The 18,822-nt window shown below is 44.6% G+C and overlaps 2 protein-coding genes across 3 annotated transcripts; one reads left to right on the forward strand and one right to left on the reverse strand.

Annotated features, from left to right (window-relative positions):
• Nucleotides 1-141: 141 nt before the first annotated feature.
• Nucleotides 142-3,487, forward strand: LOC115205071 (NHP2-like protein 1). Its single transcript, XM_029770695.1, has 3 exons — nt 142-228; nt 799-919; nt 2,963-3,487. The coding sequence occupies exons 1-3, from the start codon at nt 226-228 to the stop codon at nt 3,223-3,225; spliced, it is 387 nt and encodes a 128-aa protein (XP_029626555.1). The 5' UTR covers nt 142-225; the 3' UTR covers nt 3,226-3,487.
• Nucleotides 3,488-4,292: 805 nt separating this feature from the next.
• LOC115205233 (kelch-like protein 20) lies at nt 4,293-18,551 on the reverse strand. Of its 2 annotated transcripts, none has more exons than XM_029771000.1 (12): nt 18,449-18,551; nt 16,926-17,214; nt 15,126-15,260; nt 14,727-14,918; nt 14,275-14,418; nt 7,787-7,973; nt 7,354-7,500; nt 7,011-7,139; nt 6,571-6,747; nt 6,099-6,245; nt 5,699-5,864; nt 4,293-5,338 (listed from the first exon to the last, which is right to left on the reverse strand). In XM_029771000.1, exons 2-12 carry the CDS (start codon nt 17,193-17,195, stop codon nt 5,167-5,169), a joined length of 1,866 nt encoding a protein of 621 aa, XP_029626860.1. In that variant the 5' UTR covers nt 17,196-17,214; nt 18,449-18,551; the 3' UTR covers nt 4,293-5,166. The 2 variants fall into 2 exon arrangements, with proteins under 2 accessions (XP_029626860.1, XP_029626866.1); XM_029771006.1 differs by lacking the exon at nt 4,293-5,338 and adding an exon at nt 5,379-5,551.
• Nucleotides 18,552-18,822: the final 271 nt, after the last annotated feature.

Consider the following 18,822-nt stretch of genomic DNA (forward strand, 5'->3'; position numbering starts at 1 on the left):
AGGGAAGCAGAGTGATTAAGGCCAAAATGTTGATCAGTAGGAAAGAGTCAAACAAGCGAAAGCTTATCAGTGCTGCTGAGGTTTGAGAAAGTTCTGTCTCGTCGTTCTGTGGACTCACTCTGCACATTTTTAAAACGTCTTTCAACAGGTTATTTCTGTCCTCTGTGAAGCACACGCCGAGAGGACAGAGGGATTTAACATCTTAATCACTGGAAATTTGAAGAAATGGTGAACTCAGAATAATCGAAGTATGCCTGTGCTAGCTAAGTTAGTTAGCAAGGTAGCTAGCTATCTGTTGTTCAAATCAAATGTATTGGTCACACACATTTAGCAGATGCTATTGCGGGTGTAGCGTCCAACCGACTAGCTGTCTTATTGTAGAGTTTATGAAATGTCTGGCAGCACCACTCCACCACGTGTTTCCTCGATGTTCAAATGTACTGGGGACTTCTAAACTAACTTGCATTATTGAGTCCATGAAAGTAATTTGTCTGATTTGTCCAGATTAGATATTATTATTCCTAAAAGAGTAGCAAAAATGTATGTGTGGCGACTGTGACCGAGATATGTGTTTACAACATTCACTGCTGGCTCGCAGCTCAACATTCACTGTAGTAACTAGCTAACATTACCTATGCACTCTGGACAACCGCCAGTGGTCGCTATTGACCTGTCCTTTGAGTGGATCCGTCAAAAGACCGCTAAAACGAGACCCCCCCAGCGGCTGTCCACGCTGTGTTGATATGTGTGGCCTGGTCACCATATTAATTCTAACCACAATATATTTAACCCTATTAGGCTGATGCAGAAGTCAACCCCAAGGCCTACCCTCTGGCTGATGCCACACTGAGCAAAACCATCCTGGACCTTATGCAGCAAGCTGCCAATTACATGCAGCTCCGCAAAGGGGCCAATGAAGGTGAGACAAACCTATCTGTAGTGGAACTACATTGTTTTGGTTGCAGGGTTGGAAACACACAAGATGTTTACTCCAACAAGGTGACGAACTCTATGCATTTTACGCACGCTTTGACGACAACAACATCGAGCCGGGTGTGAGGGTCGTCACCGACCCGAAGGACTGGGGGGATCTCGCTCTCTGAGGCCGACGTGAGAAGGGTCTTTAATCAGGTCAACACGCCCAAGGGCCCCGCCGGTATTCCAGGGCGCGTTCTCAGCATGCGCAAAACAGCTGGCAGGCATATTCAGTCATTTTCAACCTCTCCATGTCCCAGTCTGTAATCCCCACATGTTTTAAGATGACCACCATCATTCCTGTCCCTAAGAACTCTAAGGCTTCATGCCACAATGACTACCGCCCTGTAGCACTCACTTCTGTAATCATGAAGTGCTTTGAGAGGCTGGTTATGGCACACATTAACTCCACCATCCCAGCCACCGTAGACCCGCTACAATTTGCATACACCCCAACAGATCCATAGATGACGCAATCTCAATTGCTCTCCACACTGCCCTCACCCACCTAGATAAGAGGAATACCTATGTGAGAATGCTGTTCATTGATTACAGCTCAGCGTTCAACACCATTATTCCCTCCACGCTCATCACCAAGCTTAGGACTCTAGGTCTGAACACCTCCCTCTGCACCTGGATCCTGGACTTTGATGGGCCAACCCCAGGTGGTGAGGGTAGGCAACATTTACCTCCACCACGCTGACCCTTAACACAGGGGCCCATGCTTAGTCCCCTCCTGTATTCCCTGTTCACCCACGACTGTGGCCATCCACGACTCCAATACCATTATTAAGTTTGCTGACGACACAACAGTGGTTGGCCTGATCACCGGCGACGATGAGTCAGCCTACAGGGAGGAGGTCAGAGACATGACAGTGTGGTGCCGGAGCAACAACCTCTCCTTTAATGTCAGCAAGACCAAGGAGCTGATTGTGGACTACATCAATGGGGCGGCAGTGGAGCAGGTAGATGGCTTCAAGTTCCTCGTGTCCAAATCACTAAAGACTTAAAACGGTCGAAAAGCAGGCGCGGAGAATCTGTCGTGAAGAAGGCGCGACAGTGCCTTGTCCCCCTCAGGGGGGTGAACAAGTTCTACAGCTGTACCATTGAGAGCATGTTGACTGGCTGCATCACTGCTTGGTATGGCAGTAGCACCGCCCTCGATCGCATGGCGCTACAGAGGGTTCTGCGGACAGCCCAGTACATTATGGGGGCAGAGCTCCCTTCCATCCAGGACCTCTATATCAGGCGGTGTGAAAAGATGGCCCGGAAAATCATCAAAGACCCCAACCACCCAAGCCATAGACTATTTTCTCTGCTGCCGCATGGCAAGAGGTACCGGTGCATCAAGTCTGACACCAACAGGCTCTTGAACAGCTTCTATCCCCAAGCAAAACAACAGCTAACAAAATAGCTACACGGACCGAGTTTACCATGTATCTTCATTGGCCTTATATATCAGTATTTGCACTCGCTAAGCACACACACTGTCACTCCAACACACTCACTCCATTTGGTCGTTCGCACATAATATGCACATGCATTTATACTGACTGTACAGACCTGCACACCCACTCACATGCAAGCTGCTGCTACTCTTAACTTATATCCCATCGCCTAGTCACCTTACCCCTATATATATATCTACCTCCATCACTCCAGTATCCCTGCACATGTAAATATGGTATTGGAACTGACTTTTAAAATATTTCCTGTATATAGTATACTTTGTATATTTACCTCGTTCTTTATTTTTTTCTTAGTAATACATTGATTATTGCATTGTTGGGTTTTGAGTTTGTAAAAAAGGCATTTCACTGTGCATGTGACATTAACTCGCTACTCTCTTGCTCCTAACGTGTTCGGAGGAAGACCAGCATTTCATCCAGACCAGTAATACAATCGACATGCCTCTGGAAAAGTACCACCTCACCTAACAGCTTCAGATTTGTTACTCTCTGACCTCTGCTTGTCCTCTCTCCCCCAGCCACTAAAACACTTAACTGTGGTATTGCTGAGTTCATTGTGATGGACGCAGACGCAGAGCCCCTGGAGATCATCCTCCACCTGCCACTGCTCTGTGAGGACAAGAACGTGCCCTATGTGATTGTGCGCTCCAAGCAGGCCCTGGGACGCGCCTGCGGGGTCTCACGCCCAGTCATTGCCACTTCAGTCACCATCAAGGATGGCTCGCAGCTCAAGCCCCAGATCCAGTCTACCCAGATGGCCATTGAGAGACTGCTGGTGTGAGCAGAGAGCTCAGGATGGGGGTTGTAGGGTTAACGATGGGACGGGCTATGATTTAATGTTGTCCTGCTCTGTTTCATGTCCTGTCAGACTCATGTATAGAAGATTCTATTTTGTAGGGCTGTGTCCATTTTGAAATGTTGGGACAGAATAGGTCTATCTGAAGCGTTGGAACAAAAATGGCTTAACTTGTTTTTAACATTACTATGTTGTAAATGTGGCAATTATATATAAAGAGTATACGGGATGTCAAACTAAGCATAGTAGAATCATAGCCAGCAGCATACCACCCTGCATCCCACTGCTGGCTTGCTTCTGAAGCTAAGCAGGGTTGGTCCTGGTCAGTCCCTGGATGGGAGACCAGATGCTGCTGAAAGTGGTGTTGGAGGGCCAGTAGAAGGCACCCTTTCCTCTGGTCTAAAAAATATCCCAATGCCCCAGGGCTGTGATTGGAGACACTGCCCTGTGTAGGGTGCTGTCTTTTGGATGGGGTGTCCTGACTCTGAGGTCATTAAAGATCCCATTGCACTTATTGTAAGAGTAGGGGTGTTAACCCCAGTGTCCTGGCTAAATTCCCAATCTGGCCCTCATACCATCATGGCCACCCCCAGTTTACAATTGGCTCATTCATCCCCTGAAACTATTCCCCAGGTTGTTGCTGTAAATGAGAATGTGTTCTCAGTCAACTTACCTGGTAAAATGATAAATGCAATTACACTTAGTTTTGGTACAGATGTTCATTCCAGTATTTGTAGTGTTTCATCTGGGAAACATTCCTACATTTGGTTTTAAATTATAATTTGATTAAATACATTGGGCAAGTCACTGTGTAGGTGATAATGTATAATTATGTCTTAGTTAAAATGATCCTGTTTCAGCATTGTAATCAAAGGAACCTATATGGGCAGATGGATGCATGTATGGAAACTTGTATGGAAACTTGTATGGAAACTTGGGTAAAAGCCATGCGGTAAAATGGGTTTAGATCCTGGCATCTACAGGGGGACAAAATGATTCTGGGTGCATCTCAACCTAGAGTGGCATGCTAGTCCGATTCAGTAATAACCATATTGGCATCCATATGCTTTTTATTAATTTCCACTTTTACAGAATTAAAATGACTACTGGAAAGCAACATTTACTAAGCATACCGATTAGACAAATATAAACTAAACCATATAACAGGCAGTCAAAAGGCAATTGTGAACAGACCTTCCAAATTTGCATGACAAAACACTTCAAACATGTTTGGCTTTTCTTCACTAATTTGTCTCAAATATTGGTTCACAATGGATTCTTTGGCCAATAAAGAGCATCTTTTATAAACGGGGAAAAATAATGATCTTCCAATTGTAATAAAATGGGCCATCCACAACTAAAGAAACATCACATAAAAATACACTACGATGGTTGTGGAGAGAACATCTCGTTAAGTCATCGTTGTAAGGTGACAGTTCTAATGAAACAGCCTGACCCCAAACGTTTACGTAACATTACAAGAGAGAGGGTTCCATAAGTGGGTGACGAGGGTCATCCATCCTAAATGATACCTTTACCATGGACACAGTGACATATTGCCATGGCAACAGAATGGAACCATGCCATTGAGTAAGAACAGGCTTTCATGGTGAAATAAAGACCACTTTTGTCAGGCTTGCCATTGAGGCAGTCACACAACTGTCCTCCATGAGTTAAGCCTTGAGGCGCAGTGACTTGGCAAGGTCAAGACTCACAATGAGACAGAATAGCAGCCCTACTAAGGTAGTTAGCTGCCCTCTGGCATTCTCTCTGGCACAGAGTGACTTCTGTTCAGCACCTGAACAGCCAGGGTCAGGTTGACTGTTTGGCAGAGATGCATAGTCGGAGCTCTCCAAAAGGTGGCAGTCTGGAGCAATATAAATTAATGGTCTGGAGTTCTCCCTCCATCCGTCTCTCTTTCCCCCCTCAGTCCACAGAGAACTCGGTCTCCGAGGCAGTGCCGGGGCGGCTGCCACCATGGGCATCCTTCCTCAGCTGCAGAGAGACACAGCTCAGCCAGCTCCGGCTGGTGGGCATCTCCCCCACGATCTCCCAGCTGTCTGTCTCCTCACAGTACCGCTCGATGGTGTCGTGGTACCTGGCGGACAGATGGGACAGGTTGCGTAGGCTCTGGTCAAATGTAGTGCACTACATATGGAATAAGGTGCCATTTCATCAAAAGTAGTGCTATGAATAGGGTGCCATAGGCACCCCAGATACTTTTCATATTCTCCTTAAAAATATATTTGATAGGCCTTGCACCTGCCAAATCAGGGTCGTATTCAGTAGGCACCAAACGCGAGAAAACCGACTGAAATAGGGAGAGAATACGTCAACTTGTTCAATAAGAAACGCTTACTTTCATTTTCTGTTGAAAACCATTTTGCTCAGGTGTGTCCTAATAAATACAATCAAGCTGAATATAATTAGAAAGGCTTGACATGGAGCTGTCTTTTACCTGTCCCAGCCCTCCTCTCCACCCAGCACGTAGATCTTGCCGTCCACCACGGCCACACCAGGCCGGTAGCGCCTCTCCCTCATATGGGCACACATGGTCCACTGGTTACTCTTGGGGTCGTAACACTCCACCTTGTCTGTGTTCTCTGTGGACGCATGCCAGCCACCTAGGAATGGAATACAGGAGAAAATCCTAATGTATTTTTCCACAGACAATGTGGAAATATCCTCTGGCTTCAAACTAGGGCCTTGCTACTTTTTTCCTGATCAGGTCACGTGTTCAGGGAAAAGTCACTATGTATCAAGCATCTTAGAGTAGGTGTGCTGATCTAGGATCAGGTCCCCCATGTCCATGTAATTGTATTCATTGTGATCCAAAAGTCAAAACTGATCCCTGATACCTATGACGTAGATTTTCCCCTTCAGGGTGCAGGCAGCAGAGCCAGAGCGAGCGATCTGCATGGGGGCCACCTCAGTCCATACAGACGTTTTAGGGTTGTACACCTGGGCCAGGTCTGTGCCGTCACCATCCTCTAGAACAGCACCACCTAGGAGCCAGGAGGACACTGATAAGTTACTATCTAATATTAAAGATGACCTATAGACAATTCAAACTACCGCATAAAGCAATTTCAGAAAAATTATATAAACCAAGCTGAACCTATAGAGTTGCTGTGACTGTCCACAGTAAATACTTTACCTGCGTTTATACAGTCATCCCAATTCTGATATTTTTCTCAATCACATCAGATCTTTTTCAGAGCTGATCTGATTGGTCAAAAGACCAATTCATGAAAAAAAATAGAATTGGGCTGCCTGTGTAGACGCAGCCATAGAGTTCTCTGGAAGTGGGTGAGCAATGATCTCCCCTACCTGTGACATAGAGCAGTCCATCCAGTGCCACCACAGCAGGGCTGGTGACGGCCATCTTGACCGACTCCATGAACTGCCAGGTGTTGGTGTGGGGGTTGTAACACTCTACCGAGTCCAGGCGGGAACGGCCCTCCCAGCCCCCCACCGCAAACACATAGCCATCCAGCATCACCAAACCTGGAGGGGAGGGAGGGGGACATATTCATGGAAGATCCGGCCTGCTCAACTTTAAACAGAGAGGAGTTATCCAATGGAAGTCTATCTTCAATCAGAAGTCTGCCAGCAGTCACAAATGATGTACTGTATTGGCTATTGTTAACCTGACACAAAGTCCCCGGCTGTCCTAACCAGTGTTATGGAATAAAACAAATTTTAACGCTGACATGTCAGACAGTATGTTAAAATGGATAAATAAATGGCTAGAATTGACTGATTTTTACCTAGCTCTGAGCGGGCTACATTCATGGGGGCCATCTCCAGCCAGGAATCGAAGCAGGGGTCATAGCGCCACATCTCTCTGCTGGCCGAGCCATCAGGGAACTCCCCTCCAGCCAGGTACAGAGTGGAGCCTGGGGGAGAGAACATGGAGATTGGAATAGATTAGAAAATAATAGAATTCCTCACAAATGTGTGTATTTTGTGAGAAACTGACATTTTTCTTCATCTCATTCTCAAGCATTAGGTCAAATGTAACAAAGGTCCTATAACAATCTATAACATACAGTAGTAGGATCCATCTTATCACTAGGTGTTAATATACAAACTAAACCAAATGATCCTCACCTGAAACCACCAGGCCGTGTTTACTGACAGCGAAGGGCAGGCAGGCCAGACTCTTCCACTGGCTGGTAAGGGGGTCAAAACTCTCCACGCTACGCAGCACCACCTTATCATCCTCTCCCCCCACTGTCACAATCACCTCAGCTGTCCCTGTCACAGAGAGAGGCCAGCAGAGAGGGATGTGACTGGGGAGCCACAGAGACTAGTCCCTTCAGAGAGCTGATCATTGTATTAAAAGGCAGTTGGTAGAACAATCCTCCAGGCATACCAGGGTTTGCGCTTCGGAAAGCTAATTAAAGCGCTAGGCGTGTGGAGGAGTTTGGCAAGTGGGAGGTTAAATGTGTGTGTGTTAAAGTCCTTGTGTTTGTGTGAGTCAGGGTGACAGGGTGTATTTGGAGTGTGTTTATGTGCATGTAGCCATGCGTGTGGTACCTACCTGTGGACCTACGTGGGCGTGCTCGGGGGCAGTAGAGCTCTCCTCGTCGGTCCTGTAGCAGCAGGTAGTCCTTGGCCTCAGAGATGAGCCTCTGACAGCGCTGGGACTCCCGGACCACCTCCAGAGACTCAATCACATCGTGGATGTAGTACGGGCTGATCAGGGGCAGGCGGATGTGCTCCAAGACCTGCAGGGAGACGTGGGTTAGAATGACGACATACACTGAAAACAAACACACCCGCACTCACTGGACACAGACACAGGCAGGCATCTCCATCCGACCTCTACAGTTTTATATACACTTTAAAACAAGGCCATATGACCTAACCTTCAATTGAGTTATTTTAATTGAAAGGTTAGGTCCTATTCCATTTTACCAGAGCGACCTTGATACCTCCAACTTACACTTAACATGATAGGATTGCTGACCCCTGACCTATCCAAAATGACACCGACTCACATCTGAGAGGCTCTAAATCCTATTGGTGCCAGGCCAGGGTGACACCTTCCAGGGCCCATGGTTACTACAGGACCATACAATGGGGTTCTAACCTCTATAAGAATATTTTGAAGATAAATACGCAACGCAGAGGATGAGAAGACAAGAGTACTAGAGTACTAATGGTCAATAGCGAATTGTAAATAGTAGTTGGTTCAGTTCAACATCTGTTCAGAATCTGTGGAAAGTCAGTCCTGAACTCAGAGCAACGTGGGCTACATGTGCCACGTTTTCATTGGTCTGTACATTGAGTCGGGAGCAGGATACTGGTTATTTGGCCATTGGCCAAGTTGTACTGCAAGGACTTCTGATTGGTCAACCCCAGGCTAGGGTGGGGGGTTATAAATGACATCCTGTTCCTTTGTTCGGTGAGGAAAAGCTGAGGACAGGGGAGACTGAACATCTGACTCCCAGCATAGCATCTTGATTTGTCCTCTGAATAAACCTATTTTTCTCCCCCCGATTTGCTTTGGAGTTTGTGTTACTGAAGAATAAAAAAAAATTGCTAACACTTGGTGCCGTGTTCCAGATGAATTGGTCTGAACAACAACAAGACCTTATCAACTGTGTGTTGATCCAGAAGAAAGAGGCTGAGCGCAACCCACTTTGGGAGAGTCAACTCTTAATCTCCTGATTGATGGCATAATTGCTGGGTGAGTCTAGACAAATATCATTTTTAAAAAACCAAATCAGGTTCAAATAGTGTAAGCAATGAGTGACATGTATCTGCGATGTATAAGTGTTCAAGTCCTTTGTTTACTCTATTAAAAGGTTGGAGTCCTCTGTTTTTGTGAAACCTTCTTGTTGCATAGAAGTGAATTGCTAATTGAGTACCAATTTTTACACGTGTGGTAAATGTAAGGCTTGTAAGCATTCAACAAGCTTTGAGTGAAGATAAGTTATGGGTAGCCAGGCCCTACAGAAACAATGTGTTCTGGAACAGGGTTGGGTCCTCAAAAGGGGTTATGCACACACACACACAGTGGGGGAAAAAAGTTTTTGATCCCCTGCTGTTTTTGTACGTTTGCCCACTTACAAAGAAATTATCTGTTTATAATTGTAATAGTAGGTTTATTTGAACAGTGAGAGACAGAATAACAACAAAAAAAATCCAGAAAAACACATGTAAAAAATGTTAGAAAATGATTTGCATTTTAATGAGGGAAATAAGTATATGACCCCTCTGCAAAACATGACTTAGTACTTGGTGGCAAAACCCTTGTTGGCAATCACAGAGGTCAGACGTTTCTTGTAGTTGGCCACCAGGTTTGCACACATCTCAGGAGGGATTTTGTCCCACTCGTCTTTGCAGATATTCTCCAAGTCATTAAGGTTTCGAGGCTGATGTTTGGCAACTCGAACCTTCAGCTCCCTCCACAGATTTTCTATGAGATTAAGGTCTGGAGACTGGCTAGGCCACTCCAGAACCTTAATGTGCTTCTTCTTGAGCCACTCCTTTGTTGCCTTGGCCGTGTGTTTTGGGTCATTGTCATGCTGGAATACCCATCCACGACCCATTTTCAATGCCCTGGCTGAGGGAAGGAGGTTCTCACCCAAGATTTGACGGTACATGGCCCCGTCCATCGTCCCTTTGATGCGGTGAAGTTGTCCTGTCCCCTTAGCTGAAAAACACCCCCAAAGCATAATGTTTCCACCTCCATGTTTGACGGTGGGGATGGTGTTCTTGGGGTCATAGGCAGCATTCCTCCTCCTCCAAACACGGCGAGTTGAGTTGATGTCAAAGAGCTCCATTTTGGTCTCATCTGACCACAACACTTTCACCCAGTTGTCCTCTGAATCATTCAGATGTTCATTGGCAAACTTCAGACGGGCATGTATATGTATTCTTGAGCAGGGGGACCTTGCGGGCGCTGCAGGATTTCAGTCCTTCACGACGTAGTGATTTCAGTCCTTCACGGCGTAGGTAGCAAGCTGCGGTTAGGAGCACTCCCTTTAAGAGTGTGCTCCTAATCTCAGCACGTTACCTGTATAAAAGACACCTGGGAGCCAGAAATCTTTCTGATTGAGAGGGGGTCAAATACTTATTTCCCTCATTAAAATGCAAATCAATTTATAACATTTTTGACATGTGTTTTTCTGGATTTTTTTGTTGTTGCTATTCTGTCTCTCACTGTTCAAATAAACCTAACATTAAAATTATAGACTGATCCTTTCTTTGTCAGTGGGCAAATGTACAAAATCAGCAGGGGATCAAATACTCTCCCCCCCCCCACTGTGTGTGTGTGTGTGTGATATATATATATATATATACACACACACATACATACATACACACACACATACAGAGATATATATTTTGTGGATAAATAAATATAAACAGAGCTATATATATTATACAACTTTTGATGTTAATGTAATGTCATTGTTAAGTGAGAAAACCACTCTGGAAAAGGGTGGAACAGCTCTTTCGGATGTGAACATGAAACAGATTTTAAATTCACTCTCTAGAACCATTTCAAAGTAGAGCAGGAGACACAGATGAAAAGGTCAGACGTGACCCCCACCTGTGGCCTCTCGGTTTTCTCCTAATCTATCCTTACACCGAGTTGTGCAAGGCAGATCAGGTTTCAAGCAACTGGTCGGCACTGTCTGTCTTTGAGTCAACAGATTCTGACAGCAGTGACAAACGATGTCTTAGGCTGTAAAAGGGAGTAAAGATAAACTTCCAGAGGACAGTGATCACACATAAATGAGCATTTAAGCATCCACGAGACGTGGTTATCAGAATTATGCAGGTTCCGAGTGAAACCAACAACATTATCCGTTCACAACAAGAGAAACCTGGAGTATGTCATTATTGCGGGATTTCTGGTCACTGGCAACGAGACTGTTGAAAAAGAAAACGTTATTTTATGAGAAGTGGCCAGGAGAAGCAGGGTCCATCTAAGGGAAAATGGAAACAAGACAACAGTCCCAACGACACAATACTCAGCAGCAGAGGTTGCTGGATGCTGTGGAGGTAAACTAACAGACCCCCTCTTACGTTCCATCTCAGCTGGTGTACATATGAAATCGGATGGAATATTTGAACATGATGGATAACAACTTTCTTTAGTTGATACGGGTGATGAAGTCACTGTACTGCCCATAGCTTATGCAAAACATATATGTCCTCAGTACACGGGCAAGAAGATGAGAGCAACAGGAGTGTGTGTGGGGGGGGGGGGGGGGGGACGACAAATATGAAACATACTAAACCATTATCAATTTCTATTGGTCCAATGAAGATTGATGCAGGGGTTTGGATAAGCTCCTTTGAACAAACTACTTTAGGCTTTGATGTTATTATGCAACTTGACTCTACATTGAACATTTCTGAAGGGAAGGTGACGTGGCAAATTAGACAACTGCAGGGATCTACAGTTCAGAACCATCCTATTTAGACTAAGTGTGGAACTTTGGATATGGAACCAGTGTGCTTCACAGGTGATGCCCCACCTTGCACAAAACATATATCTCCTGAAAATCTGGACATGCTTACTTAGGGAAATCTATAGGAAATATAGATTTCTCTTGAAACCAGGACATGTTAATTTCACTTTTTTGTTTCCGTCATTTCATTATGAGAATCTACCGTCTGAAGCTGAAGTAATATCCTTCGATTCTAGAACCAACACAGAGATGCATCAGCAGGATGAGGGACACTTGGGAGTCAATATGTTTCTAGCTCTCTCTCTCTACACTATGCCACAGTAGTCAATCAAAGTAGTTGTTGGGTTTGTACGTATGCTCCATTCACATCAAGGGCAGGTATTCCATTAAGGGCTATTCCTTTTAACCAGAGTGAAATGTTGGGTATATGGAGAGATGTTAATTGGTATAAGACGATTATTGGTACTAATTTGGGTGAGAATGTTGAGTATCAACATGCGAGAGTACCTAGTTCTGCAGTACCTTCCGTCATTTGAGATTACCAATGACACTAATCAGCGACCACCTTACCTAGTTATTACACATGCCCCTGTTGGGTGGTTATGTTTTAATAGGTCACTCAATACCTTGGGTAATATCATCAATAATGGTATGATAGCTATTCCTGGTTACCAAAGTTGTGGCAAGGGTCGTGTTATTAAGGGTCGTGTTATTAAGGGTCGTGTTATTAAGGGTCGTGTTATTAAGGGTCGTGTTATTAAGGGTTGTGTAATTCCCATGTAAGACATTCAGTGAATTCTCCTTTTTCATAGCGTCATAAACGTGTGATTACAGAAACGGAGAGATACTTTGCAATTGTGTTTTCCTCTTATGGTATTTCTAAAATAGCACGGGAAGTTATTAATATGGCTAACTCTGTGGAAATCCTAGCTCATAGTACAGTTGAGAGTCTTAAGTTAATTACAGCTGAGATGGTTGCCATTTGGACTGTGGCGATGCAAAATAGTTTGGTCCTTGATTATCTTCTGTCCGCACAAGGGGGTACATGTGCTGTGATTGGTGCTGAATGCTGTACTTACATTCCTGATAATTGTGAGGAAATAACTGACCTATTCCAAAAGATCAGGACTGAAGGTGCTAAATATCATGATTACAATCCAGATGATTTAGGCTTAGTCATGTGGTTCTTCCACATGTGGTACATGGGGACGTTTTTAGGTGGGCATGATACTTCCAATAGTGGGAGTTGTGGATATTTCTCTTATCCTCATCCAGGTTATTTTTAATGTATCTTTATTTAACTAGGCAAGTCAGTTAAGAACAAATTCTTATTTACAATGACAGCCTAGGAACAATGGGTTAACTGCCTTGTTCAGGGGAAGAACGACAGATTTGTACCTTGTCAGCTCAGGGATTCAAACTTGCAACCTTTCGGTTACTAGTCCAACGCTCTAACCACTAGGCTACCCTGCCGCCCCGGCAATGTGCTATTGCCCGATGTTTGTCTGCTAAAATCCGATGGTTACGTGATAGGAGATATCATAAGATTCATCAACTGTGGCTTTTGGAGATGGGTATCAGTGGTGTTCACCAGAATGTGCTGGGGATCATAAGGGTCTTCATCATCACTCCAAGCCTCATGATTGTGGTCAATGTGCCCGTGGTAACTGTCCTCGGTGCTGTAGTGAACCATGCTCTCTCAGATGTGCTGTCACACTTGTTATGTCCTCTTTTCTATAACTTTGTGTGAAATCTATTTCTTATGGCAACGGCAGGTACAATATGCCCTTTGTGTTTTAGAGAAAAATGCAAGGTGTTTAATAATGTAAATGATTTTATGCTTTACCGTTTAATGTTTTTTTATTCCGTTTATTTTTTCATGTTTTCTAATGTTGTTTTAAAAAATAAATATAGTTAAAATGTCATTTTAGAAATGGCCTAGGGGGAATATAAGAATATTTTGAAGATAAATATACAACGCAGAGGATGAGAGTACTAATGGTCAATAGAGAATTGTAAATAGGAGTTGGTTCAGTTCAACATCTGTTCAGAATCTGTGGAAAGTCACTCCTGAACTCAGAGCGACGTGGGCTACATGTGCCACGTTTTCATTGGTCTGTACATTGAGTCGGGAGCAGGATACTGGTTATTTGGCCATTGGCCAAGTTGTACTGCAAGGACTTCTGATTGGTCAACCCCAGGCTAGGGTGGGGGGTTATAAATGGCATCCTGTTCCTTTGTTCAGTGGGGAAAAGCTGAGGACAGGGGAGACTGAACATCTGACTCCCAGCATAACATCTTGATTTGTCCTCTCTGAATAAACCTATTTTTCTCCCCCCGATTTGCTTTGTAGTTTGTGTTATTGAAGAATAACACATTTCTAACACCCCTAACGTTTATGTAACGCTGAGTGACTGACAGCTGGGGTTTCAGACTGTCAGATCTACTGGGGATTCCAGAGCTTAAAACCCCACATACCACAGTCAACTGTAGGGAGGGGCGTAGCACAGAGCTGGACACAATCTGTTGCCTAGATACTGCTCAACACACGGACAATGAGGGACCACTGCATTGACTGTTGTGTTTCCACGCTGACCTTTTCAAAGCTCTGCCTGCGGGTGGCGCTCTTGTCCAGCCACAGCATGGTGGCCTCGAACACAGTCTCCTCCTTGGCTACGTTCAGGTGGTCGCTGGCGATGATCTCCGTCAGCTTGTCTGCACACAGAGACAGGAACTCCTCCTGGGGGGGGGGGGGGGGGGGCAGTGTTCAAAAGAGGCAAGGGGAACAAAAGACAGTTGACTATGATGTCACTTCCCCTTTCTCACATTCCCATTATTTGTGTATGTCTAAACAATGAGACATGAGAAATGTCCTCTCCTTCGTCTGCACTGTTCTGAAGGAACAACACGGGTGAAACCGAATACCTCTCTGGGATCATTGTGTTCTCCTTCATCTGTGCTGCATTGAACAGAGGTGAAAAATACATTTGAAACTATTGAGACGCCCCAGGTTTGGACTACAGAACCCAGACTTCCTTCCTATCTCACCTGTTGGCAGACACTGCCGAAGTGCTGGAGGATGTAGTCCATGCTGCGTTTCTCCAGCTCCCTGCAGGAGTGGGCCTCAGCGAAGCAGTGGATGCCCACACAGTTCATCTCATCCATCTGGCGCTCCATGAAGCGGCAGCAGGCTTCACGCACTGCCATCACGTCCAAGAGGTTGGCCGCAGCCAGCAGGGCCTGGGGGTCACAGGTCAATGACATTTGATTTCAAGACAGTCAACTCAGGACATTTATTTAGGAAATGAGAAGTGCCATTTACTGTATTTATAACTAGGAATGAAACTGACTTCAACTCTGGGGTAGTTCAACTTTAATTTAACAACTGCAATGCTAAACTAGAAGCTGACTACAAAGTGAGACAGGAAGACAACGGTTCGACCTCACCTGCACGTTGGCCTTGGAGATGACCACCTCAGCCGTGTAGGCGTAGCTGACCAGCATGCCAATCATCTGGGACTCCACCCCGTTGATGGCCACCCGCTCCTGTCTGGACTCCATCAGGTCTGTGGAGAACATGGCCTGGGGAGGGCAGAGCATTAGGACAAGAGAGAAGCAGACTCCTGCCAATGGAAAAGCGCCAACAGCAAATGACCACATTTAAGTACTTCAGGTCTGCAGTGAGTGACAATATAAAAGATGCACGGTCATCAGTAAACTGTATCCATTCAGTAAATGGAATAGTTCAGGAGCAGGGGCACCGTCAGCTTGCGCATCCCCGTTGCACCACTGTATTGCACTCTGGGTCTATGTAGTATAGTAGTTAGAATAATCATTTGGGGGGGGGGGGGGTGCTTATATTTGTCCTGTTATACACAAGTGTGTAGTTTGCATATCCCAACTCCCCCTGAGACACCCGCATGGAGTGGGGCCACGACCAGGGTCACCATTGTACAGTGCCCTTGGAGCAATTAGGGTTAAGTGCCTCAGGGGCAAGGGCCCTGTGCTCAAGGGCACAGCGACAGATTTATTTTTACCTTGTCGGCTCCGGAAGTCCAACGCTCAAACCTCGAGGCCACTGACTTATATTAACGCAGTCTGACTGTCCGGTATGAGTTAGTAAGTGTTAGTGTATCATACGCAAAATTGCCACGGGGGATGAGAGGGACATGTCCCCTCCCCCAATATTCCGAACAGGTTGATTGTAGAATAACAGGAAATTGTAGAATACCCGGACATTTGATTTAAAACTGATAATTTATTTCTCATCCTCATGGCAAAATGTGAATAGCATGAGATAAGCTATAAAACAGCACGTTTCTCTCTACCCCACGGAAAATGTGTAGAACTGCACAAAAAATTGCTTTAAAACCGCAACATTTTCTCTCAGCATCATGACAAAATGTGTAGAATAGCATTTATAAAACTGCACTGCATTAGTCCGGCCCTGTTCAGACGCACTGAGCCTCCTCCGCTGTCTATACAGGCGCACTATATATTTGTGCGCATCCTGCTTCAGTACCAGTAAGTGAAATATTACTAATTTACAGTTTCAATGAAGACTCTCCCCCGACTCTCCCTCTCTAACAGGCATTCAGCCAGTCCTTAGTTCAAGGTATGTTTTAGCTCAACCTCCACCTGTAAACTATGAAAACTAAAAAACTTGATAGTTAATGTATGATGAATTTAGTAGATGATATCCTATGTAAATATGAATGTGCATCATCATTATAATAGTACTCAGTCTTCATCTTTTGTGTATTATTAATATTTTAAATACTTTCATTGATGGTGACTGATCCTTTCACTTATAACATTTTCAAAGTATCCCTCAAGAGAGGGCATAAATTCATGTCAAACTGTAGAATTGCAGGAACTTTCTTTTTATATGTAAATATTCACAATTATAATAACGCAGTCTTGATCTTTTTTGTCTTAATATTTGCCTTGAAATACCTTAATTCATGATGGTGCTGACTTATCCTTCCACTTGTACTGTTTTCAAAATACCCTTCAAGAGAGGCATTATAAAGTAATGTCAAACTGTGCACAATTGCAGGAAATGCCTTTAAAAATTTCCCCCAAAATCCTGGGAGACGACTCCTTGTAGTGTATGGAGAAGTAGTGTATGGATTCTATGTCTGCTCTTGGACAATGTATGTTTTTGTACTCTTGTCCCAGTGATAACTTCAACACTCCCTGTGGGGATGAATAAAGTTGTATTGTACCGTACACCACTGTCCATACCTGGAAGTAGGAGCTAAAGGAAGCCAGTACGATGCGGTGACAGGGGAACTCCTGCCCCCCACAGCACAGTGTCACATCACAGAAGGCATTGTTGAGACGCAGGCTGTTCAGGCCCTCCAGGACCTTGTTGGGGTGCCTGGCCTCCACAAACACATAGTCCTCACTGTCCAGCGAGGCCAGGGGAAAGCCAGAGTCCTCAAGGACAGGAGATGGGGGCAGGAAGAAGGTGGCGGATGTGGCCGAGATGTTCACAGCAATGATTTCGGCCATCCGTTCACTTTAGTCAAGCCTGTAGGGGAGGAAGAGGCAGATAGACTGTAGCTTACAGTCTCTTTACCCAGCAGATCTGATCCACTTGCTTACAGCTGCACTAGGGTCAGACAGCATTCCTGTGTAGATTAAGAAACCGTGGACCTGGCGCGAGATTTGGCTCAGAAAACATACCTCAATCCAGGGATGAGAAATGTGTTGTACTACGAATTGTCCCATTATCCCAACTGTTACACTGACGTCATGCTAGTTATAGGTAGTCACAGCAACCATTATGGAATGGCATGGCGCATTGAACAACAAAATGGCTGCCATGTCTTCTGCTATCTAGCATGAGAACAAAAATGACTCTTTTCCAGAAAAACTAGCAGTCGTTCAATCTTAGTGTAACAGTTGGGATACTGGGAAAATTCGGAGTACAACGCATTTCTCATCCCCCCAGGTCTGCAGAGGCCAAATCAAGCTCCGTAACAACTCTGTATAGCTCTGCATTGACATGACTGGTTGGCAGTATGTCTTGTATAAACACAAACTCCCTTACTTGACAACAGGTCTGCGAATTGCAACAAGTATGAATGCCTTGACTTCTGCAGAGCCACATCGGAGTAAATGCTGTGTTTGACTGAGCATGCAGAGCCTTTAAAATCGACACAGGAATGCTGTCCAACCCTAGAGCAGCTTTAAGCAAGCCGGTCGAATCTGCTGGCTACAGTCTATTTTTCCCCAGCTTGCCTGTCAATAATATTTTCAGTCCACTGGGGAAACAGCCTCCTCTCATATACTGGCCTCTCCATAGCAAATACAATAATACACAATAAAAAAAGTAGTAAGGTTAGTGAGGGAATTCATAGCAGCATCACACGTGTCTAGTACAATTCCAAGACCAGATAACGCCATTCCAGTTCACACAACATAATATTGGAGTAATTACATTTCCCCCTTGTTATGGCAATTACACAATTTTCAACCAATGCAATAATTTTGAGGACGCAAACTGATTCCTTCGATTGAAATAGTGCATTGAAACTGAAATTAGAACACTACATATGCAATGAATGTAATTAAAACACTAACAAGCTAGTTTGTTATTGCCGAAGATTTCTGGAAAGCGCTCAGACTGACTGACACTGCTGACAACTGCTAAGTTAAATGATGATCGACACTTGCCTCCTAAAATGGTTATTTATTGCCCAAAATCTAAGACTGCAGACCATACACTTCTACCCTGACATCGTGATAATATGTTCCATTACCTGATAAACATTGCCGCATCAATAGAACAATCCAAATGTGTCAGGTCTCGACCGAAAAATTGTTAAGAGTCGTGACCACCAGACGCCATGTCTTCTTTTCTCTCTGTTTTACTTTCTCAGCAAAGTGAAACAGAGCTCCTTATCGCCCCCTGCTGTTTAGGTCCCCGAAGGTCCTTGCTTGGTTACACCCTAAAAGGTTGATCCATCATGTTCAAAGTATAATGTAATAAAACACATTTTGTGTATATCAGTTAGTCACAGTGTATTATTCATCTAATTTGAAGCTCCACCTAGGTGTAACTCCACATATTATCACCAATAGCCATAATACCACTCCAGTGACTCATGGTTACATCAGAGATAGACTTTGTAAA

Source organism: Salmo trutta, chromosome 1, assembly GCF_901001165.1.
Source record: "Salmo trutta chromosome 1, fSalTru1.1, whole genome shotgun sequence".
Lineage (NCBI taxonomy): Eukaryota > Metazoa > Chordata > Actinopteri > Salmoniformes > Salmonidae > Salmo > Salmo trutta.